Here is a 25,438-nt window from a genome sequence, read left to right as displayed (position 1 = left end):
CTTTTTTAGTACAGTGCTTAAGATATTCAAAGTTAAGTATAGCTGAGCCTACTTTATCCTCTTCCCCTGCTCAAGACATGGGAAGTACTTACATTTATTTTAACAGATTATAGTTAATGTAGATTTTTCCTTCATGCTGTACCGTAGTTCTGTTACTGCAGTGGAAAGTCTCTTCAATTTTCTAATCAGTCAGCATCCTGGGGGAGTTCTAAGAACGTAAGCGCTATCCAAATGAGGACTGTTACGTTTGCTTCCAGGGCAACATCTGATCCTTAAATCCTTGAGGAAAGCAGGATCCTCAATCCTAGAATCTAGGGACAGTTCCCAGCTCAGTCAAAAAAAAGAAATTGTTTTTTCTGCTAGACTGTAGTCTTGTGAGTGCACAGAAATGTTCTCATTTAAAGGTCTGTTGTGTGAAAAATTACCTAGAGCTTTGAATTTTCTTTCACACAGGACAGTTTCCACTTAATGAAATGCAGGTCACTGGAAACAAAGCAGTAGAGGTGTTTTTAGGCATACTTTCATCATTCTGCCCCTCTCTGATTTGACTGTGAAAAGATAAGTCATTTCAGGACATTGTGGAATTTACATTTTACTTTTGATTGTCTTTTCTTTTATCTATTTTAAGTCAGGGAACATAATCTAATTTTTCAGACTTTGAAAATGACTTCCGAATTGTCAAATTATTAGCAAGGCTAACAGATAGTTACATCTGAGGCGTGCATTAATTTTAAGTTCATCATCTTAATATGATATAGTGGCTTTCCTTTTTTTTTCCCCATTCTTTTTCTGTGGGCCATAACTTTTGCCTCAAGCCAAACATTTGATTTATTACATAATGACTGGCTGATTCTTTTCCCAGTTCTTCAATTTCTCTGTCTTCTGCCAACCCCATGTGATGTTTATTGCCTATTGATAGAGAATATCACTGAGGATATAGAAGGATTTGCTGTAGAATGTAGAAATCTAGATTTTAACTAATTTTTTCTTGATGTGTCCATTTTTTCACCTGTTTTGACCTGCATTATTGAATTGTTTCTTTTTTGTTTTTCTTTCCTTTTTTCTCAAGAGATGCTGGGGACCCGGACATAGTTTCAGCATGCAGTTTCTACAGGTGTATTTGTATTTTCCAAGTATTGTTTGATAAGAAAGCTCTCAAAAGGAACAATAACAGCAACAACAAAAAAACAATAATCCTGTAAACACTTCATTTTATCTTTATTGATGACCTGGATGAGGGCATTGAGTGCACCCTCAGTAAGTGCGCAGATGACAGCAAGTTGGCTGAAAGCATTGATCTGCCTGGGGGTAGCGAGGCCCTACAGAGGGATCTGAACAGGCTGGAGAGCTGGGCTTAAGCCCATGGGATGAGCTTCAGCAAGGCCAAATGCTGGTTCTGCACTTTGGCCACAACAACTCCAGGTAACACTGCAGGCTTGGGGCAGTAACGACTGGAAGACTGTGCAGAGGAAATGGACTGGGGGTATCGATTGATGCTGGGCTGAACACAAGCCAGCAGTGTGCCCAGGTGGCCAAGAAGGCCAATGGCATCCTGGCTTGAATCAGAAACAGTGTTGCCAGCGGAGACAGGGCAGTGATTGTCCCCTTGTACTCAGCTGTGGTCAGGCCGCACTAGAGTACTGTATCCAATTTCAGGCCCCTCACTGCAAGAAAGACATTGAGGCCCTGGAGCGGGTTCAAAGACGGGCAACACAGCTGGTGAGGGGTCTGGAACACAGGGCTTATGAGGAGCAGCTGAAGGAGCTGGGAATGTTCAGTTTGGAGAAGAGGAGGCTCAGGGGAGACCTCACTGCTCTCCATAACTACCTGAAGGAGGCTGTAGTGAGCTGGGGGTCAGCCTCTTCTCTCGTGCAACTGGTGATAGGACTGGAGAGAATGGCTTCAAGCTGCTACAGGGGAGATTCAGGCTGGACGTTAGAAAATACTACTGTCTGAAAGAGTGGTCAGGCAGTGGAATGGGCTGCCCAGGGAGGTGGTGCAGTCACCGACCATGGAGGTGTTCAAGGAATGTTTGGATGTTGTGTTGAGGGACATGGTTTAGTGAGAACTGTTGGTGATTGGTGGATGGTTGGACTGGATGATCCTGTGGATCTTTTCCAACCTTGGTGTTTCTGTGATTCTGTATTTCTATATAATTCCATAAACATTTTCCATAACAACTAGAGGCAATCTTTACCTGTTTAGTTATGCAGTTATTCAGTCTAAAGTTTTTCAGACTTAAAGTAATAACCCAATATTTTTGGCATATTTATGTTCAAATCAGCATCAGAGGTGTATATATCTAAATCTTTCTATCTATCTATATTTTTTTTTCTTTCTCCTTAGGATTCTGATTTTTAGGATTACTTATTCTTTGAAAAGTAACAGCTGGAAAACTGGTAGTTGTACCTAATCTCTGTGTGCTTATATATAGGCATTTGTTATATTAGGTTAGAGATATTTATTTTATTTGCAGTAATTTAGGAAGTTCAGAGTTACTAAAATAGAACAGATGACACTGTTTTATATAAATGTTTGGCTGATTTGGAGATGTTATGCCAAGATACTTTTCTGGAGGTTGTTATCTTAGTTTTTGTTTTGAGTAGTCTGAGCAGTACGGTTAACTGTCAGGAATCTCTCGGACACTGCAGCTCTCTCCAAATGTCTGACTATCAAGCTCAAGCTATTTAATTTATCAGGTGACAGAATGTATTCGTAACTGTTTTTCTCTCTGTAAGATAATAAGCTAAAACTGTGTTCAGTGTGGGTTCACTGTACAGCATAAATATTTTTATGTATTTGTCTCTTCTAATTAAATGGATTCTGATTATTGTCACCTGAAGAAGCTAGAAATTAAGTAAGTTTGTTATAGCATATTTTGTTTCTTCTTCTGGAGGAGTTATGTCTAAAGGATTATTTGAATTTGGTTTATTTTTTAGTTGTTATTTCGTAGTAGTTCTGTGGTATATTAGTGAAATACATGTAAACCATTAAAATACATTTAAGTTGGCCTGAAGTATAAAGCATTTGACGGAAAACAGTTGAGCTTGTCACTTGCTGTTGTAGATGGTTTAGTCTCTGTCTGGAACGGTGCTCTTAGCTGCTTTATTTGTAATATAGATATTGAGAAGAATTTTTTGTTTGAATTAATGAAATAACTCTTAAATTAGTTAAGATACTCTCAAAATTAAAAGTAGTTCTGACATAGTACTAATAAAAGCTTTGTGGATTGAAATGAGAATAATGACTACTATGTTGTTTTTCTTTGAAGCAGTGGATGAAGTTTTAATGTAACCCTTTGATTCACAAAACCCATTCATCTTTTCTAATGTATTTTTCAGCCTTTTCTGTTGGCTCTTCAGTCTTACTGTGCACCCACAGTCCCATGAGAATATATATATTTTTTTTAATTGCATGCATAAGATTTCCATGCTAGCACAAGAGTTTCTTTCAAGTACTTGTGACTGTCAAAGATGTGCGTATGCTGTGAATGTGAATACACATGGCACGTATATTCTGCTCCCTTATCTCTGTGTGTTTGTGAAAGGAGACAAGAACCATACAGTTGGTTTGAGAAAAAGGGTTGTTCTTTGTGGCAAGAGGCAAAGATAAAGGAAGGGTAGATTTGGCTAAATTAAAGACTGAGAAAGTTTGTTTTATTAGCAAAATAAAGCTGATAGTATGGGAGAAGAAAATGGCTGTTGAAGAGTGCATAGTGTCGTGGAGAATATCTGCTGAAGAATGAAAAAAAGGAAGGAATTGGCAGATGTGGATAAGGAAAATGTCTGGTATCAAACTGACGAATTTCTGGCATCAAATAATGGATTCTGCATGTTTTAGGAAACTTAGTGGTACCTGACAAATGAGTGTTTTAGGGTAATGATTCACATGGAATTTGTAGAACCTTCCGGTCACTGAAGTGCTTCTAATATGCTTCTTTCTCAGTAAATTAACAGTTTTCATATAATTACAGGTGTTGGTGTGATGATTTAACCTGTAATTTCCTTCAATCTGTGTATTTTTATTAAGAGAAAAGTATTATATTATTATTATATATATATTTTTATAATTACAGTATTATAATACATAATTATAAATTAATAAATCATATAATTATATGATTATATAATATAAAGTATAATTATGAATATATAAGTATATAATTATAATCTATTACATTATATTGCCACAGAAGAGAAAATAATGGAAGCCAATCCATGATCTTAACAAAACATAGAAAATTTATCTTGTGTAATAAATTATAGATTTTTTCCTTAATTTCATTAACTTCACAGATTCCTGGTATTTGAAAGATTATTGTATAATATGATAGATTGATTTAATAACAATTCAAGATCAAATGATATTAATGATTTAAGAGAATTTTAATGTTTTTTGAAGGGGAGAAACAGGAAAATTTGTACTGTTTTCATTCTTTATTGGAGTTTTTGTTGGTCTTTTTTTTTTTTTTTTTTTTTTCCTTTTTTTCCTTTTACTCATTCCTTATATTTTTATGAAAACACAAAACAGGAATCAGTTTCTCATTTCCAATATTTCCTTTTTCCCCTTCTCAGATTTTGGCTGCTGCAAGGGAAATATTTCTTACCTTTATGTTTGTGTATATATATATGTATAATGGTGTTGTTTTGTTTATAATAGTACTGTTTTCATAAGCATAAATTTTCTTTTTTCTTCTTAATAGAACCCTATTAAGAAAATTCCAGATTCTCATGAAATTACACTCCAGCATGGGACAAAAACTGTAAGTGGTTAACACAGTTTCAACACTTTTTTTTCAACACTGTGCAAATCTGCAAAATTGATTTTATGAATACTTAATGTCAGCTGAAGAATGAGAAGCTAATTCTTTTTTCTTCGTTTGTTGTTTCAGTCTAGCTCTTTTCTTACTGCAATTAAGATGTGTTTTATAACTGCTACTTCTCTTTCTGCTACTTCATTTAACTGAACTGTTGTCTCTTTTTTTTTTTCTTTTTTTTGGTCCTTTATGTTAAATGTGTCCTCTCCAATTGTTACAGTTTCTCTTCAAGTCTAGAATATCATTCATACATTTCTAACCTAGGCACAGATCTTTGTTTGGCTTGTCAGGCATTTCAACATGGATATCATTGGTGCAAATGACTTCTTTCTAGCTGAATACAGATCTCCCTCATTTGTTTTAAAAAGCTAAGTACCTTTAGTAAGCCATCCTCAGTTTCTTTAAATTTTATTTTTCCTTGTCTGACTACATGTTTTTCTGGGATTCATATAAAATGCTCCTTGACTTTTTGAAAGAACACACTCTCTGGCTTGGAATTATTGTTTCTTTGTACTCTTTGTACTGTACTTTTTTATTTCTGGGCAATTGTTTTCATCTTTTGCCACAAATTGAACTGTTTTTATTTGTTGATTGATCCAAAATCTATAGAATAAAACATATTTTCTGCCCTTGACTATCCTTGAATCCATTCCAGATCGTTTCCCCTTGTTCTTCTTAGGTCATAAAAAAACGTGCTGCTACTGTTTATCTTCTTCACTTTGGGCCATGACTTAAGTTTTAACAAGAAAATAATACTAGAGTGCCTGTTATTTTTATCACTGTGAAAGCTTTGGTAGCTGGTTACTGGAATTGGTTCTGATAGTATTCCTGAGAATGTCCTGGGCAGGAGTAGGCAAGAAAAATAAAACACTGAATCCTTTGAGAAAACACTATTTCCACGTGTTTTTAAATAATCTGAGGAAATGTATTTCTGTGTAATTAAGGATGCAGGTTACTCTACATTTATTTCCATGGAAAATGCAACAATACAAACAGCACTATAACACTGCTTGATAAAACACTTTCTCAGATGCAGAACACTGTTTTGCACAACATCAGCTGTGCATTTTTGTCAGCACTGAACAAGAACCTTCATGCTACTCCGTAACAATCTGCACCAGCATGGTGACCTGCTGTTGAAACGTACCACCCACCCACCTTTCACATCCACAGTTTGGTTTCCATAGGTGTTCACCAAGTGTCAATGAATGTCAATAGGTGCCACTTCTCAGCACAGAGGAATTTGATGTCATGCTCTTGCTTCACATGCTCTTCCATCCATGTTAGGTGCCTTTATGTCAAACTGCCTCTCTGCTGTCGTCTGTCTCACTGCCACAACATGTAACAGGATATCGGCAGAAAGCTTCAACTTCTACTGCCATACCACAGCATCCTTCTGTCTCGCTCCAATTTATAGGAGGGAGATGAGGTTCTTTTAATATCTGTATACCCGGCGTGAGATTAAGAAACAACGGTTCATATGTTGTTCTATCCAGTTTATTACCAACCGTATCAGGGAGACGGGGAAGGGAAGGAGGGTGATAGAAAAGATGGAAAAGAAGCAGGAATTGCGTAAAGCGAGGATAGTCACCAGCAGGATCCAGCAGCGTCCTGTTGCACGGCGTTTGAAGGTCCCGGGCAGACGCAGCAGAAGATGGGGAGCAGCAGCGTGGCCGGCCTTGGGCAGCAGGCAGGTAGATGAGGCAGTCGAGGAGCCAATTCTTGAAGCAGCAACAGCGGTCAGGTAGCAGGCTCAGGAGAGTTCGACACAGTATGCAGGAATCACCTCAATCTTCCGGAATCCCTCTTCTTCTTCAGGAGGAATCTGCTGCCAGAAATCCTCCATTCTTCATGAGGAATCTGTTGTCAGAAACCCTATCCTCATGGTTTTCAGTTCCTCTTTTATCCTTCTTGTTCTCCTGCATACTGACCAGGATGGGCCTTGATCAAGAGTCATTGAGTACCCCCTGAGATGGCCATCATCCTGAGATAAATCCACACAAAGGAGCACTTCACAGCTATTTAGCTGCAGCTCATCTCGCCCTCATTGCCCCTGGCCTTGCCCATTGTCCCCCACACAAAGGATCTCCCAACCTTTGCCCAGGAATTGCCTGAACTTGTTCATCTGTGTCCTTCAGACAAAGGATTTCTCAATCCTTGCTCGGGACTTGTCTGGACTTGAACAAGTCCATCTGTGTCCCCAGCAAGCTTTGAGACACAGAAGTTAACAGAATAATCTCTCTGAAGTCGAGGGCCAACATTGTGTAATAGAATGCATTACTTTTAGAGTAGTCCTCATAGTTATACATTTAATAGTTTTAAATTCAGTAATATAAAATATATTTTTTACATAAAATTAGTGAATAATTAACTTTTAAATTTAAGGCTTGTTTTATTATTTATATACATTCAAAAGGAATTTAGTAGAGATTTAAATTTATCAGTGAAGAGCAAATGTTTTTATAAGCTTTCAGAAATAGTTATTTGCAGAAGCACCTATTCAGTAATCTTGCATCAAACTTTGTTATGCTGTATCTTGGAGTGTGGAGAATCAATAAGGCATGCTCATGTGTATTCTCATAGTACATGACACACATGTAGTGGGTGGAAAGAAATTAAGTGTGATATTAATGAAATAGAGAAATACTCTCTGAATTTTAAACTCTATAAAAGATATAATGTATTAAACTGAAAACCAAAACCAAAAAAGTAGAGCAGATTTTTTTACACTTGGTGCTTGTGATTTTTTTGCCTACTATCCCTTGCAGTCTAGGGCGAACTGCCTTCCCATTTTTTCTTGTTACAATAACTGTTTCTGTAGTATGTTTCTTGAATACATTTCAGGAAAAATTTTTATTATGTAAATTTGATTTCTTCTCTCCTCAACATTAAACTGGTAAATGTTTTTATTTTTACTGTTTTTTCAAAGTGGAAGCTCATGTTATTTTAACTAAAGGGTTTTAAGAAGGGGGAAGTTTCAGTTTTGGAAGACTTCTGAGGTTTTTTGACTTCATGAGAGTGCAGCTGTCATCACCTAGAGCAGAGGTAAATTATAATGTGGATCTGCATAGCACAGTTAAATTAGATTGGATGCAGTGAATGAAATGTATCACTGGAAAAAAAACAGCTCTTCTGTGAAGGACTTTTTTTTTTAATAATGAAACTGCACATCTATAAAATGACAGTTGTATAAGGATGAGAACAACCTGATATCTTGATATCAGTGTATTCCACTGACATTTTAAATTCTTCTCATTGTATTCCTACAGTATTTCTGAGCATTATGTCCCATCTGTACCTCTTCAATCTAATGATTTTGGGTTTGATGATGACTGTATTCCTGTGCAGCTGAAAAGTCTCAGAAAAGATTTCCCAAGCTGGAGAGTCTTTCCAGAAACCTGATTAATTTCCCACTTGCCTTGTTTGTACAGTGTAATAGAAGTTACTGTTCCCAGTGAAACTCCAGTGATATATATATGTTTTTTTTCTCCTGACACTTTTGATACATAGTGGGTACGTGAGAGAAAGCATACTGTTCGGAATAGTTCTGATTATGTATCCCGTGTGCAGTCAGCATCACTTCTGCATCACTTCTCATATCGCAGCCGCTCCTTCCTATAGTAGTTATTATGGAATAAAATACTTAAGTCTGTTGATTTGTATTCCTGATTAATCTGAATGTCTAGTGTGACATCTGAAGTGTCCATGTTAGAACTCATGAATGAAATGAACAAGGCAATTTTTTGGCAACGCACAAGACATTGCATCTATTTCATTTATAAGTCAAACATGTCACTATGACATAAATGGTAAGTGGAGTTGAACCCGTTCTTACTACGCGAAGTTGTATGTGTAAACATTTTGTTCTGGGAAATGAAAAGCTGGATTTGTTTGGAAACATTCCTTAGATTATTGATAATACTGAATTTGCCTAGGTGTTGCTTCTTTACATTCTTTAGAATAATATGGTTTTGAATCTTCTCTTAAAGCAGAAGATCTCTTCAACTGGACACTTTGAAAACAAAACAGGACAACTAGAATAACATATCTGCTGCACATTGTGGTTGGCATTGCTTCTGCAACATCTTTTTTATTTTTTTTTTCTGAAGGTGCTTTCTACAACCGTATCATGGCATTGTATGTTTGAATTACAGTGTGGGAGCATGATCCTTAAGGAGATGATAACTGGAAATTAGTTTTTGATAAAGAATATGCAAACAAACTTTTTGTACATGAAACATAAAACGCCCACTCTTTCACTTAAGAAAACCTTAATTTTAGCAAAACAAATTTAATTTATCCATTAAGATGGACAGTTCCTGACTGATGTTTTTATTGAAACTTTTATTTTCTATTAGTTAATTATTGATTTGGACACTGAAAAGAGAATATCTCCTGTAAAATTCCATTTTTCATACAGCTGTTTTGTGGGAACTAAGTCTCAGTAGTCCCATGTACAGACTAAAGCTTTAAAAAAGTATGGTCAACTGATACATCTCTAAGTTTTTTGACGTGACGATTCTGCGTGCATTGAATCACAGCGATTGTTCATGTATACAGAGCATATACAGAGAACAGCATGAACATTATTAGAATTTTTAAGCAGGAATATCTGGACTTTTTGATTTTAAATACTTAGAAGGCACTGCACTTACTTTCAAAAGTTGCATTTTGCTCTTTCCTTTCTTTTATTGTGTGTTCAGCTCTGGCTTGTTTTTTTATTTGTTTATTTATTTATTTATTTATTTATTTTGATTAATGTTCTGGAGTATAAGTGCTCTTGGAATATATGTATTTTTTTTCTTAAAACTTTCTGGCTCATTTTTTTAAATCAATTTCAGGATATTTTCTTCAATGATTTCTTTCTGTTACTTCACTTTACTTTCTTGTGCTGAGGATTGCCTTCCTTTTTTTGAAAGTGTTTCTGAATCTAATGGTTATATATCTTATTTATGGGAGATCACTTGTGTTTTTGTCCTATGGTTAATAACAGTCCTCTTGCGGGAGTCTTTGTTATACCAGTGGTCTGTCTAACTAAGGATGCCTAAAGGAAGTTAAATTGGAATTAAATTCAGAAGGTTCAGACCTAGACATGATTTAGATCTGATTAATATGAGCTTTTTCTTTACATGAAAATATTTCCATTTGTTTTAACATTCCCAGGTTGATTTTAATATTGAATAAAACCGAACATCTTTGCTCTTTCTTTCGGATTTTTTTGACATCTCTTGTCAATGCCATGTGATCTAGACAACTAAATTTTGGAGAGTTACATTCTTTATTATTTGAGCTTGTTGTAGATCTAATCATGTATTCATGCTTGAAATCATAGTAGTAAATATTATCATTTTTGAATAGAGAATAAGTTTTTTGAAGGTAAATTAAGGGAATGCTTATTGATGAAGTACTTTTGTTACACTCCATTGTTAGCATTTCTACAGAATGATTTGAACATTGCTGTGAAAGAGTTCTTGAAATTGAGATTTAAAATAGAATTTTTGCTAAAAACTCCATTTTAATAAACTTTTGATTTGAGGATTACAAATGAGATTACCCTTCCCTCCAAGTATTTAGTAGCTTTATGCAGCTAATTTGGTAAATAAATGCATTTAGAAAGCTTCTTGGACTATTTTAATTAAAATGATAAGTTTTTAATTTGTGCTATTTAAATTTCAACTTTCTACATTATTTTCATTCTTCAGAAGTCATATTTAACCAGTGAGCATATATGCCCATATGAGCTGTCTTTACAATAGTGCAGATTCTACACTGATGGATATTAAATGCCATATCTTCATCTGTTGTCTGTGCAGGGCACAATTGTCTACTGAGAAATGAAGCTTATCCTTATTCTGTTGTCTTCAGATTGTGTAACTTTTTGCTGTCATTTTCCATACGCTTTTTACATGATGTTAATTGTACATTAGCAAGATGATGAGAATTCGAAACGGAAACATAGCTGAAGTGTAAGAGTCAGAAACTATTACGCTGTATTTTTTAATTATATTTTATATTTTGGTGACATCTGAACAACTGTAGAAAAAAAAAAAAACAAAAAGGTTGGATGTTTATTTATTTATTTATTTATTTATCTCGTATATAGGTTTCTGCTTTGGGATTGGATCCCTCTGGTGCCCGTTTGATAACTGGTGGATATGACTACGATGTTAAATTTTGGGATTTTGCTGGGATGGATGCTTCCCTCCAAGCTTTTCGGTCACTCCAGCCTTGTGAATGGTATGAAAAAAGACTTCTTTTCTCATCTGAGAGAGTGCTTATATTAATCTCCTAACCGAACACACAGAAGCCTTGCAAAGTGACTTAAAAGGCTAATGTTGCACTTCATGTGGTAAATGGAACACAAACCCAGGAACTTGCATATTTTTTCTCTTTAGAAAGCTACAAGTAAATTTGAAGATTGAATTGTTAATAATATGTCAACAGATTGTGAGCCTCTCATAGGCACAGGGTGATGTTCTTAATTATCAAAACAAATGTACTACACTTTTCATATGGACTCTACTTTTATGAAACTAATGAAGATTAGGAAAGAGTTAATGCAGTTTGACCCTTTAAGCCTAAAGGAATAACAGAATTTCTGCTACTAGGGGTGGAGACCTCATTTTTATAACCATGTTTATTTACTAATTTCAGAAAATTGGGATATAGATTTCCTTAAGAAGGCTATGTCTTCTGCACAGCTAACTTTCAAATAAGCGAGCATATATTAATACTCAGTTGTTTATAGCAAGATACTTTCTAATGTTAAATGAAGAGGAACATTTTATAAGATGATTTGGTTCAGTTAAAAGGGATTGGAATTTATTAGGCAGTATGTAGCCCTTGAAATACCTGTTTTTAATCATTATTTTCTGAAAAGACTGAAGGTGAATTTTTGTCTGTTTGGAAGATCAGAATTTTATTTCACACATATCAAGGAAGAATGTTTTGGTGAATGACACTTGTAGTTTAAGTGCACTGAAGTGTAACTTAAAGATCTGAAAGCTTAAATATAAAATAATAATAAAAATTATATCTTGTGACTGCAGAGTTAACTGCTGTCAGGTATAGCAATTTCAATTATGTTTTAATTGTTGTATCATAATTTTAATTTTAAAATATACTAACTACATATACCTTCTGTGTCATGTAGTAAATATAAAGCTGGAACCCCAGCTGTGACTGGTAAAAAGATCTTAAAACAAGTAAATCTTATTTCATGTATTGAGGTATGCCAGTGAGCGCTATGAAGAGTCTTATATAACCTGTGCCCAGATGTGTGTGTATTCTTATTTTATTTTTTCATTATAGAATTTATTGCAAGGACTGTTAGCATTCACAGACTTCAGTTTCAAAGAATTCTTGAGGAGTTCTGGTATGGAAGTGTTAGGTGTTAGCAGAAATGTAGTTTTGTGGCCATATATTGAATTTCATTTTGAGAATAAAAAGTCTGAGAACAATTCCATATTGTCCTGGATGCAATTTATAGTATAACTTTTGTATTACTCTGTTGATTTCTCCTCTGGTTTGAGACAAATTTATTTTTTTAAAAAAGCCTGGCAAAAAAAAAAACAAAAAACAAAAAAAGGAACACTTTAAAACCACCTCAGTATTTAAGGTGCAAATATTTAAGGCAATGGTAAGACAAAACAATGCTAAATGTGTAGAATTTAGTTGTCTCTGCCAATGTATATTCTGCATGTCCCAGCAAGATGTACTTTGAAAGTACTAAGCAGATTTTGAAGCTTTAAACTTACATTTTTCAGTGTTTAGTTCTATTAAAATTAATAGCTTTTCTAAGTTTTCCAACACTCTTGCTGTAATATTAATAAGAACCAAATTTTTTTTCTTACAAATTGCCCCTATAAAGTCTTGCTTTTGATTATGCTTCAGTAAACATCTGAAAAGTGGTAACTTCTGGGCTGTTCAAGTACTTTGCTTATGGAACCTCTTTCTGGATGTAACTTTTGAAGGCCATATTGCATGGTTAGGTGTTTGTGACAATACTTTTTTTCTCGAACTAATTTTTTTTTGTATTTGATTTGATTAGTGGGCTTATGTTTCCATTGTATTAAGCACTGTACAGGTAGGAACGGTTTCTTGTTAGATGAACATTCTAAGATGAAAAGTGAAGTTTGTTGAAATGTAATTATGTAGATGTTTTCTACAATTATCAGTTGTCTGCAGAGAATATTTTAGATGTTGTTTCTCTTGTATGTTTAAATTTTTCAGTGTTTCAGCTTAATACAGTTGGCCTTCTTTTCTCTTCTGGTTACAGGTATCCACTCTTGCTCTTTACATTCAGGATGCTTTTTTAGGCACTGCCTCTGATTTGTTTCAAAAATTCTCAGACTTGAGTGTCTTCCTTCCTTCCTTCTAGTTTGTAATCCTTTGGCTGAACTAAGTTCCAGTTCGTATTACGTAATAGGGTGCTTCAGGCAATTCTTGGTTTTTGAATCATAATATTATCAGCGTTGCCAAACATTTTTTGAATGAGAATCTTAAGCTTACATTACTACAGTCAATGCAGAATTTCTAAAACATGCATTATAAGTTTTTTAATGTGTTGTATATTATCTTGGTTCAAGGAGAAGTTCAATAAATAATAGCTCCTGCTGAGTCAGCCTTTAATTCAATACTATGTAAGACATAAATTTAGTTGCAAACTATATGCTGTTTTGTCTACCATCTGGGTGTTAATTTTACTGATGTGAAATTTTAGGTTAAAAAGTTCTTTCCGTAAAGTTACTACTAGGACTTGAATGCCCATGGTTTATGTTCTTCACCAGAAGAAAGACACAAAAATATTATTTCTTAATGCACTTAAATAATATTTTTTGTCTTGCTTTGTTTATTGAGCATGCTTTGGATGCCATGAGAATCCAAATAAAGTTATGAATGCATTCTGATATCTATTTTCAAATTAACTTAGCTCCAGAGTAAGTATTAATAAAATGTAATGTCATTGTATGCTTTCTGTTAATGTGCCAGGATGCACTCGTTTGCCTGTTCAGCAATTCTTGCATTGCTGTGTAGCCGGGCAGGGAGACCAAAAGGTCTCTGTTTTGGATATGTTTGTACATAAAGCAGAATGCTGAGAAATGATGTTGATGCTATCACTGAGACTGGAAAGGAGTTTCTGATTTGTGAGCTATCTTCTGACTTTCGTTTAATTGTTTCTGTCATCCTTACAATATTCCATGATTTCTCTCCCAAGCTTTTTCAATCAAGGTAGGATGTATGTAAAAAAAATAAACTCATACAGCAGATTTGTACAGCAAATGAATAACCATTTAAGGTAAGGTAGTCTAGGCAAATCATTCTCCACTGTCATGTTGCCAGGTTCGATGGTATATTTTACTTTATCTGAATTTTTCATGAAATTGTAGCCCTGAACCAGAAAAGGGTGAGAGAATGCTGATATGTGACTAATTTCCTGGTATATAATATATAATGGAGTTCTGTGTGGGTCTACAACATCCTTTTGTAATACTTTGAGGATTACTGTAAATCCAGGTATTGCTTTTGAGCAAGTGAAAAATAATTTTCAGGCCTGAAAAGCTGCATATGATATAAACTGTTTTTCACCTGGAATTATAAAGCGTACTTCAAGTAAATACGTTTGCCAGAAATGACATTTTAGGTGCCAATTTTGTAAATATTTTTTTTTTATATGCTCTTTGGTTGAATAAGAAAGTTGGACACATGGGAATAAAAAGCTTTAATCTATTAATCTTGGATTTCTTTTTGATATAGGAATGTAGATGGGTCTATTTCTGCCATGTATTTTCTCACCATTGACAGTTCTGTTTCAGTATTGGTCTACAGGAACTGAATTTAATTAAAACCTTTTTTTCTCCTTTTTTTCTTTTTCTTTTTTTTTTTTTTTCAGTCACCAAATCAAATCTTTGCAATATAGTAGCACAGGAGATGTCATTCTGGTTGTCTCTGGTAACTCTCAGGCAAAAGTTCTTGACAGAGATGGTTTCCCAGTAATGGAATGCATAAAAGGAGACCAATATATCGTGGATATGACAAACACCAAGGTAAGTGAAGTCTGACTTTTTGCATTCAATTTGTTTTGTAATGAGAAACTTCATGAAGTTAATGAACAAGCATGCAAAGCCCTGGTGCTGGGAGGGATAGTCATGTATATTGATACCTATTAGGAACTGAGTGGCTTAGCAGGGGACTCAGGTGACAATGGATGTTGGGCTGAATAAGAGCTTATGGTTTCATTTTGTTGTAAATGAGATAAACTGTAAACTAGGCTACAATTAGAGATGTGACCAACAGATTTAAGGTAGTGACTATCTCCTTCTAATCAGTGCTCCTTGTTTCACATCTGAAATTCTGGGATTAATTTTGGACCTTTCAGTTCAAGGTGGATTTGGAGAAATTGGAAGAAGTCCAGGATCTTTTAAGGAAACCAGACATCTAAAGCATTTGTGCTATGAAGGGATCTGTACCCTTTTGGTCTGATGCAGAATACAGGGCAATGTGTTAGTAGACCACAAGTACTAGGAAACAATTTAAACGATAGTGTAGCCAAATGCTTTTGAAACCACAGCAGTATTGGACTAGAAGTCTCTTGGTGTTTGTTGTTTCAGTAGGGTGGTTGTGCAGTGGGTTATCCATGGACTCTGCGGAATTTTAGTCCATGGAGGTTTTCAGGACCCATCTAGACCAAGCTGACCTGTTCTAATCTTGGCTATTATCTGGTTCTGGGTGAAAGGCTGGCCTAGATGAATTCCAGCTAATATATCTATGATGCTATGACAAATTCACCTCTTCAGAAGTGAGTCTTGTAAAAAATGATGAGCACCAATGTGCACGTTTTTAGTAGTAGTTAAAAATGCAAGTGGAGAACAGTTGAGTTATACTTCTGAATTATTTTTATGACTGTTGTTGGGCTTTGAGCACTTTGCATCCTTATGTCTGCAAACTATGTGAGACAAGGATTCTGTTTATATTGGTTATTCAAATTCAGGTCAGTTTTATAAATAGCTTAAGAGTCTGGAAAAGTAATGATAATATCTACTGCTCAAGCTGATGACAAAGTTGATTTATATATTGCTTGTAAAACATATTGCCAAATAACTAGGATAAATACTGCTCTACCTGAGCCTATTCTTGTCTGATCGCTATTTCTTTTGGCAAGTGATACAAATATAAAACCACCAAATGGTAACATCTGCTTTAGTTCTTGTTTACTTAAAAATTATTACAGATTTTCTTTATTTTCTTTCTCTTGTAAACTTCTAGAACTCCAGTGTGTTGTGATACAACAGTCAAAATGCTAAAATATTTTTTCATTACTCCATTAACTTTTAAGTATTTCTCTCCGTGTTTGTGCTCAAAGCAAACTGAAATAATTCCAATAAAGGAAGAGTAGTTTTTTGATTTCTCTGTAAATGTTTCTTTGTAGGTGACATTGTGATAATGGAATTATGGTTTGATTCTTTCTTTTTTTTTTTTTTTTTTAATTTCAAAAGTGAAAGGGCTATCTATTCAATTTGCATTATAAAATCTTTTATCAATAACTTGCCATTAGTTAAATCCATCTTGATTCTAGAATTCTGCTTCTTAATTCTTTCCAACACAGTCTTTGGGTGCAGTTCAGCATTGAATATATGTATTCTGTCATTCCTCTGATTTCTTTTTTAATGTAGTTTGGAACAATTTGTGCAATAGCATCTTAGTGCCTGTTGTTTTGTCCTTACTCTGCCTACATTAAAGTTTTGCCAAGTTAAAAAGTAGAATTATGATTCCTTGCCTTATTCTGAGGGGAAAAGATATGAATAGGAGAATATCTGGGATAGGAGAATATTTTGAAAATGAAAACAAGAAAAACAAAATGGATCACAATCCATAAAATTTGTCAAATCATTGTAATTTCAGTCAGCCATTCTTCAGGAGATTCTGATTCTACCCTCAGTTTTTACCATAGTTTGCCTTGATGGATTGGAGTAAAATTTACAGAAACTTTTAAGACTTGTCATAGCAGCTTTTAAGAATATCTTTATTGTCTTGTTATAACAGCTTTTAAGAATACCTTTCTGTATTTCTTTATTTCCTTAGGGTCATACAGCAATGCTTAATTCAGGCTGTTGGCATCCAAAAATAAAGGAAGAATTTCTGACATGTTCTAATGATGGGTGAGTATTAAGCATATCTTTGACAGTTTTGGGGATGGGACCAGTTTAACATCTTAACACACAAATACATGAACAGATGATTCCAAAATGAAAATACTCAGTTTCCACTGAAACTTCACTGGGAGCAAAAAATAAGAAAAAAAAAAAAGTAAAAATCTATATTGTGTTTTATGGAGTGATTTAATCATAAAAATATGTACAAGTTAAGATACAGAATCACAGAATTGCTGGGGTTGGAAAAGACCTTAACAATCACTGAGTCCAACCACAACCTAACCATACTACCCTAACTAAGAACCCTCTGCTAAATCATGTCCCTGAGCACCACATCCAAATGGTTTTTGAACACATCCAGGGATGGTGACTCAACCACCTCCCTGGGGAGCCTATTCCAGTGCTTAACAACCCTTTCCATATCAGGATGTTTCCTTATATCCAACCTAAGCTCACTCTGGCGCAACTTGTGGCCATTTCCCCTCATCCTGTCACCAATGAGAAGAGACCAAACCCGCTCCCACTGTAAGCTCCTTTCAGATATTAGAAGAGAGCAATAAGGTCTGCCCTCAGTCTCCTTTTCCCCAGACTAAACAGCCCCAGTTCCTTCAATGTTGCTTCTAGACACAAATTGGTTTCAATAATAGGAATACTGATTTTGTGTTAAAATATTTTAAAATGTTTTTTTGTTTGTTTGTTTGTTTGAAATGTGGAGGGAGTAGTACAGCTTCGTTAGTTTAAATACTTTCTGGATGGTGAAAAATATATTAAGACTTTACACATTTTCAGATCGTCTAATTTTGTCCTATGTAAACAGCTGCATATCTAATGTATAAAGTATGGATTCTTCACATCTCTGATACTTGAATTGCTGTGAATTGAAATGCTCTGGTCAAGTAAATAAAAACCTGTGTACACCAATGCTATAAATGGATACATAACTGAATTTTCAGAGGCACGACATAGCTGACATTACAGAATTATTTTAAACCTGTTTCATTCTGTTTTGTACTGGTGATCAGTATTTCTAGGATTTTGACATGTCATGAAAAGTAATTATTTAGATTGATAATTTTCAAAACAGGGCTTACATTTTAAAGACAGTATTTAATCTGTGAAATTCTGTAACAACAAGTTGTGATCTTGAGAATTTAATACATAATTGATTTAATTCCGGAACTACACACAAATAATAAAAAAGTCTGATTAGAGATGATCATCGAATTACTGCAACATCTCATGAACTTGAAAAACTTAAATAGTACAAAGAAATATAGTAAACTGTTATACAAAACATAGTTCATGAAAATATGTTTGTTAATGAATAATGCCACTTAAAATGTAAGTTCCAGTAGTATATGGCAATAGTTGTTGATATTACACAGCAAGTGAATTTCTAGCTTCTTTTGGTGAGTTTTTTTATTGCTTTTACAATGATCAAGTAGAAATGAGGATAGTGTCTAGTGATTTTCTCAGTGAGGAGGAATAGCTGCTGTAAGATTTCTTTATTGTAGTAATTTAGGAGAGCATTTTTCTTAGCAAGGTAGGATTAGAATACTTTCACAGCTGTGAAATTTAAAGAAAAAAATGGGCAGTGTGTCACGGAGTTAACTAGATCAATCTATGCCCGTGACAGGGGGGCAGTAGGCCCCTTGCCCCCCCACACCACCTCCCCCCAGCACCATAAAATAGGAAGGAAGGAAGGAAGGGAGGGAGGAAAAGGACACGGAAAAGGAAAAGGAAAAGGAAAAGGAAAAGGAAAAGGAAAAGGAAAAGGAAAAGGAAAAGGAAAAGGAAAAGGAAAAGGAAAAGAAAAAGAAAAAGAAAAAGAAAAAGGAAAAGGAAAAGGAAAAGGAAGGAAAAAAAAACCCAAAAAACAGCAGCAACGATCTATGGAGGAAAACTTATTTTACTAACTATGATATTGGAATGTAAGATGACACAATATAATACAAGCTAATTGAAATTGAGATTAATAAATCAAATAAGACAGCAGAGAGCAAGCTCCTGAGACCGAGTCAAACCTGAAAAGCTTGGAAGGCTAGGAAAGCACCCTCCAGCACCTACTGTCAGGCAGTAAGAGAGCGCCCCACCCAGAAGGGCCAGATCCAGTGACTTCTGTAGTGTACAGGGATAGGTACCTGGAATTGGGGCATTAACACTTTAACTCCCAGTGCACTACATGATGTTATGGTGCAGAATACTGAAAACCAAAAAACATAAAACCATGGCATTCCAGACCTTATTCTACATCACTATATCATGCTATATATATATACATGTATACAAACAAACAAACGATGATTAAAATGCATTACACACACACGTCTATATACATAACACACGTCTACATACATACATATACATAAAACTACTGACTGCACGCCCCCAGCATCAAGTTTCCTTGTGGTACGCATTGAACATCCCCGTTTTTCTGCATTACCCACCAAGTGGACCCTGGTCCCTGGGCAAAAACGGTGCCACAGAGAGGTTTGCCCTTTCCAGAAGCTGGAAAAACCCAAACTGCTTTTCCCAACATGCTCTTTAAATGTACTACAGGGACTTTGTCTTCCTCTGTGGTAAGTAGTGAGCTGGATTGGGTAGGACCATCACAATTGATAGATCCTCTGGTATTGATTAACCAGATGGTTTCTGTCAAATGCTTCTCCCATTGCATTCAGCATAGTTTTTAACAACCCATTATATTGTTCAGTTTTACCAGAGGCTGGTGCATGGTAGGGAATATGGTAAATCCATTCGATGCCATGATCTTTGGCCCTAGTATTTACAAGAGAATTTTTGAAGTGAGTCCCATTATCTGACTCAATTCTTTCTGGGGTGCCATGTCACCAGAGGACTTGTTTCTTGAGACCTAATACGGTGTTTTAGGCAGTAGCATGGGGTACTGCATGTTTCAAGCCACCCAGTGGTTGCCTCCACCATAGTAAGCACACAACGCTTACCGTTGTGAGATTGTGGCAAGGTGATATAATCAACCTGCCATGCCTCCCTGTATCTGTACTTTCGCCATCACCTTCCTCCCAGAGAGGTTTCATCCTCTTGGCTTGTTTAATTATGGCACATGTGTCACAGTTATGAATAACCTGTGCAATAGCATCCACAGTGAAGTCCACCCCTCGGTCTCTAGCCCATTTGTATGTTGTATCTCCTCCTTGATGACCTGAGGTCTCATGGGCCCACCGAGCCAGAAATAATTCACCCTTGTTCTGCCAGTCCAGGTCTATTTGAGCCACCTCGATTTTGGCAGCTTTGTCTACCTGATGGTTATTTTGCTGTTTGTCATTAGCCCGACTCTTGGGCACATGAGCATCTACATGACGCACCTTTACAACCATATTCTTTATTCAGGCAGCAATGTCTTTCCACAGTTCAGCAGCCCAAATAGGTTTACCCCTTCTTTGCCAGTTATTTTGCTCCCACTGCTGTAACCACTCCCATAAGGCATTCGCTACCATCCACGAGTCAGTGTAAAGATAGAGCATTGGCCACCTCTCCCGCTCAGCAACATCTAAGGCCAGTTGGGCAGCCTTTACCTCTGCAAATTGGCTTGATTCTCCTTTCCCTTCAGTGGCCTCTGCAGCTTGTCGTGTGGGGCTCCACACAGCAGCTTTCCATCTGTGATGCTTCCCCACAATATGACACAATCCATCAGTGAACAGGGAATGTTTCTTTTCATTTTCTGGTAGTTCATTGTATGGTGGTGTCTCTTTAGCTTGTGATACTTCTCCTGGTGATGTTCCAGACTTTTTACCTTCAGGCCAGTCCATGATGACCTCTAGGATTCCTGGACAGCTGAGGTTCCCCATCCGAGCTCGTTGTGTAATCAGCCCAACCCACTTACTCCAAGTGGCATCAGTAGCATGATGGGTGGAGGGAACCTTTCCTTTAAACATCCAGTTCAGCACTGGCAGCTGAGGTGCCAGAAGGAGCTCTGTTTCAGTACTGACTACTTCGGAAGCAGCCCGAACCCCCTCATACGTGGCTAAGATCTCCTTTTGAGTTGGAGTGTAGCCCTCTTCCGACCTCCTGTAGGCTCGACTCTGGAATCCCAGGAATTGGCCTCAGGTCTCTCCTGAGGCTCTTTGTCACAAACTCCAAGTGGGACCGTTCTCTCCAGCAGCGGTATAGAGGATGTTCTTTGTACCCTGTCCCGTCCGTACTGGCCCTAGGGCCACAGCACGGGCTATCTCCTGTTTGATCTGTTCAAAAGCCTCCTCCTGCTCAGGGCTCCATGTAAACTCATTCTTCATTCGCATCACCTGATAAAGGGGGCTTATGATGAGGCTGTAATTTGGAACATGCATTCTCCAAAAGCCCACTACACCCAGAAAGACTGTCTCTCTCTCTTGCTAGTGGGTGGAGACATAGCAGTGATTTTGTCGATCACATCTGCTGGAATGTGGCGACGCCCATCTTGCCACTTTATACTTAGGAACTGAATCTCATGAGCAGGTCCTTTGCTACGCTTAATAGCAAAACCAGCATGTAGAAGAATTTGGATTATTCACTCTTCTTTTGTGAAGATGACTTCTGCTGTATCGCCCCACACAGCGATATCATCAATGTATTCCAGGTGTTCAGGAGCACTGCCCTGTTCCAGTACAGTTTGGATCAACCCATGGCAAATGGTAGGGCTGTGTTTCCACCCTTGGGACAAACAGTTCCAACTCCCCTCCATGTGAAAGCAAACTGTGGCCTACATTTTTGGCCAAAGGAATGGAAAAGAAGGCATTAGCAATGTCAGTGGTGGCATACCATTGGCTGCTTTTGTTCATACTGGAGTTCTAACATGTCTGGCACAGCAGCACTCAAATGGGGGTGTTAGTGCATTCAGGTCACAGTAGTCTACTGTCAGCCTCAGTTCTCCACTGGGTTTACACACTGGCCATATCATAGAATCATAGAATCACAAGGTTGAAAATGACCTATAAGATCATCTAGTCCAACCGTCTCTTCATCACCATTGCCACCACAAGCTACTGAACCATATCATGCAGCACATCGTCCAGACGCCTCTTGAACACTGCCAGGGACGGTGACTCCACCATCTCCCTGGGCAGCCATTCCAGTGCCTGACCACTCTCTGAGAGAAATAGTTCTTCCTTATGTCTAATGTAGACCTCCTCTGCTACAACTTGCAGCCATTACCCCGTGTCCTGCTCGTTGCCTAGGAGAAGAGGCCAAATCCTTCTTCGCTACAACCGCTCTTCAGGAGGTTGTAGAGTGCAACGAGGTCTCCCCTGAGCCTCCTCCAGACTGAACAATCCCAGCTCTCTCAGCTGCTCCTCATAAGACTTCTGCTCCAGGACGCCTCAGCAGTTTTGTTGCCCTTCTCTGGACACATTCCAGGGCCTCAATGTCTTTCCTGTAGTGAGGAGCCCAAAACTGAACACAGTACTTGAGGTGCGACCTCACCAGTGCTGAGTAGAGGGGGATGATCACCTCCCTGCTCCTGCTGGCCACACTATTTCTAATGCAGGCCAGGATGCCGTTGGGCCTCTTGGCCACCTGGGCACACTGTTGGCTCATGTTCAGCCGAGCATCAACCAACACCCCCAGGTTCTTCTCTTCTTCACACTCATCCAGCCACTCATCCCCAAGCCTATAACACTGCATGGGGTTGTTGTGGCCAAAGTGCAGGACCCGGCACTTGGCCTTGTTGAACCTCATCCCATTCACCTCAGCCCAGTGGTCCAGCCTGTCTGGATCCCTCTGAAGGGCCTCCCTACCCTCAGGCAGATCAACACCACCTCCCAGCTTGGTGTCATCAGCAAACTTACTGAGGATGCACTCAATCCCCATCTAGGTCATCAATAAAGATATTAAACAAGATGGACCCCAGTACCGACCCCTGGGGGACACCACTTGAAACGGGTTGCCAGCTGAACTTAACTTCATTCACCACTGCCCGCTGGGCATCTACTTCTAGCCAGTTCCTTACCCAAAGAAGTGTATACGTGTGCAGGCCACGGGCAGTCAGTTTCCCCAGGAGAATCCTGTGAGAGACCGTATCAAAGGCTCTGCTGAAGTCTAGGTAGATGTCTTGCTCCAATTTATAGGAGGGAGAGGAGGTTCTTTTATTATGTATATACATGGTGTGAGATTAAGAAGCAACGGTTCAAATGTTGGTCCAACCAGTTTATTACAAATCTTAATCAGGGAAATGGGGAAAGGGAGGACGGGCACTATTACGAATTAGGGTAATGGGGGAAGGGAAGGAGGGCAATAGAAAAGATAGAAAAGAAGAAGCAAGGAGTCTTTATAGGCAGCAAGAGGGAGATAGTCACCACCATGGATCCAGCGAGGTTCGTAGTTCAGTCTTTGATCTTCAGTAGCGGTGGGTCGTCAGGCAGAGTTGTCCTGTTGACGATGACAACGACCATGGTGATGATGGCCCTTTTTCAGTGCTTCAAAGTGGTTGAGTCAGCTGTCTTTGCAGTGACAGCTCAAATCCAAAGTGGTCGAGTCAGCTGTCCTTTGAGTGACAGCTCAAACCCAAGGTGGTTGAGTCAGTTCTCCTTGTGGTGGCAGCTTCTGGCTCTGGGATCTCAGCAGGAACCTCCTTTGTTCTTATCTTTCTGGCCTTGCCAGCAGATAAGAGGAAGCAGGGAGACACCAACTTGTATCTTGCCTTCGCAAGATACAGTGGTATCATCCCCCAGCCTTTCATACCAAGCAGGAGCGGTTTCGCCACAGGCCAGATCTTCTGCCAGTGAACACTGCTGAGCACTCTCTTCCACTCTTCTACAGATGAAGCAGCTCTGGGGGAAGGAGCTTGCAAATGTTCCCAAAGCGATATCGATTGTCACACAGTTAGCACCCATCAGTTGCCTCCTTGACAAGTCACTCAGAGTCTTATCACAAGAAAAACCTCAGGAAGCAAGCTTTGAGCCAAAAAAAAGCCAAAGAAGGATCCTCACAGTAGGCTACATCAGCAGCCTTTCCCTCATCTACTGGGCTGATCACTCAATCATAGAAGGAGGTGAAATGGGACTGTTAAAAGGTGAGTGCGTTTTGCTGATCACTCCTTGATTCTCTAGTTGACACATCAGCTTATGAATGGGGAGCAAGGAATCCTTGTTGGTGCAGTACTGCCGTCTGTGCACCATTTTTGTAGCAATTGGTACCTGTTTTTCTTTTACTTGTAGCAACCTCACAACAGACGGATCTTCTGACAGGCCAGGCAAAACTGACAGCTGCTTAGTGTTGTCCGTGCCTACAGCAGCTATTCCAAAGGCCCATCGATACCCCTTAGGATCCTCGAAATGCCCCCTTCTGAGGTAATTGATACCTAGTATACATGGAGCCCCTGGGCCCGTCACAATAGAATGTTTTTGCCAGTCTTTACCAGTGGGGAGTATCTCAGCCTCCAACACAGTCAATTCTTGAGAGCCCACAGAATTCACTCCAGAAATATGGATTGATTCTGTTCCTTCGTGACTCAAAGCCATCAGAGTGCACTGTGCACCGCTATCCACCAGTGCCTTATATTTCAGTGGTTCTGATGTGCCAGGCCATCAAATCCACACAGTCCAATAAACTCTGTTATTCCTTTCCCCCCCCGACTGAGGGCAGGGCCCCTCTGTTCATTAACTGTTCAGTAACTGGAACAACTGCACTGGTGGTTGATCTGCTTTGTAATTCTCTCACCCGTTCTTGTAGTACAGGAGTAGCTTGGTTATGCCACTTCCTCATGTCTTCTCCATGGTCACCGTAGGTAACGCACAAAGCAATTCACAATGTATTTATTATTCCTTACTGGAGCCAGAAAGCCTTTGTCTTTAACAGCTGAGATTTTTGATGGTGCACTTGAGAAGGAGGGTTCATCATCTTTAATTAGTTGGATTCGCTCCTTCATTAGACTCTTTTGATTATTCTGATCTTCATCAAAAGTTTCTGATACTACTGCAGGTTTGTCACGATTAATCAGAAGAGACACTTGCTCTTGCATTTCATTCAGTTGGTCTGTTATTTGTGAGATGGCAAAAATGGAAGCATGAGTTGGGGGTAGCAGTTGTTCATAGTTTTGGAGCGTAAGAATCAATTCAAAAACTAAGGTTCTTCTCTGTTGGTCCTGGTATCTGTCATACGCTGTTAGTGTACCGGCGTATCTTTCTGGTGCTGTTGTTGTGAGTTTCTGACACATATCTGGTGTCGTCCTCACTCTCTCAGGATCGTGGTCTTGGCATGGGTGGTTAGGAACAAAGTTAGGGTCATACAACATTTCCACCACAGCTATTTCCCTCAAATACTGGATATCCTTTTGAACTATATCCCACTTTTTCATCACAGGCTTCAAGCCGTCTTTGAAGGGATACTTTTCCTTCACAGACATTAACACTCGTTCCCAGAGGGTGGCAGCCCCGTCCAAACATCGACTAATTCCTCTGTCAATAGCTGGATCTCTGGCAATGGCTCCTTTGGCGAGCTTCATTACCATCTAGAAACA

General features: G+C 38.0%; 1 protein-coding gene across 1 annotated transcript in view; it reads left to right on the top strand.

Moving 5' to 3' along the window:
- WDR70 (WD repeat domain 70) overlaps positions 1-25,438 on the top strand; it is a 147,994-nt gene that overhangs the window by 34,576 nt on the left and 87,980 nt on the right. Inside the window, exons 6-9 of the mRNA XM_052670354.1 lie at positions 4,703-4,762; positions 10,920-11,053; positions 14,709-14,862; positions 16,898-16,974. Of these exons, the coding sequence (XP_052526314.1) occupies positions 4,703-4,762; positions 10,920-11,053; positions 14,709-14,862; positions 16,898-16,974 (425 nt within the window). The remainder of the gene's footprint in view (positions 1-4,702; positions 4,763-10,919; positions 11,054-14,708; positions 14,863-16,897; positions 16,975-25,438) is intronic.

This window comes from Tympanuchus pallidicinctus, unplaced genomic scaffold (genome assembly GCF_026119805.1).
Source record: "Tympanuchus pallidicinctus isolate F22 unplaced genomic scaffold, pur_lepc_1.0 scaffold9, whole genome shotgun sequence".
NCBI lineage: Eukaryota > Metazoa > Chordata > Aves > Galliformes > Phasianidae > Tympanuchus > Tympanuchus pallidicinctus.
The sequence above is the reverse complement of the archived record's forward strand: the minus strand, read 5'-3'. Positions and strand labels throughout refer to the sequence as shown.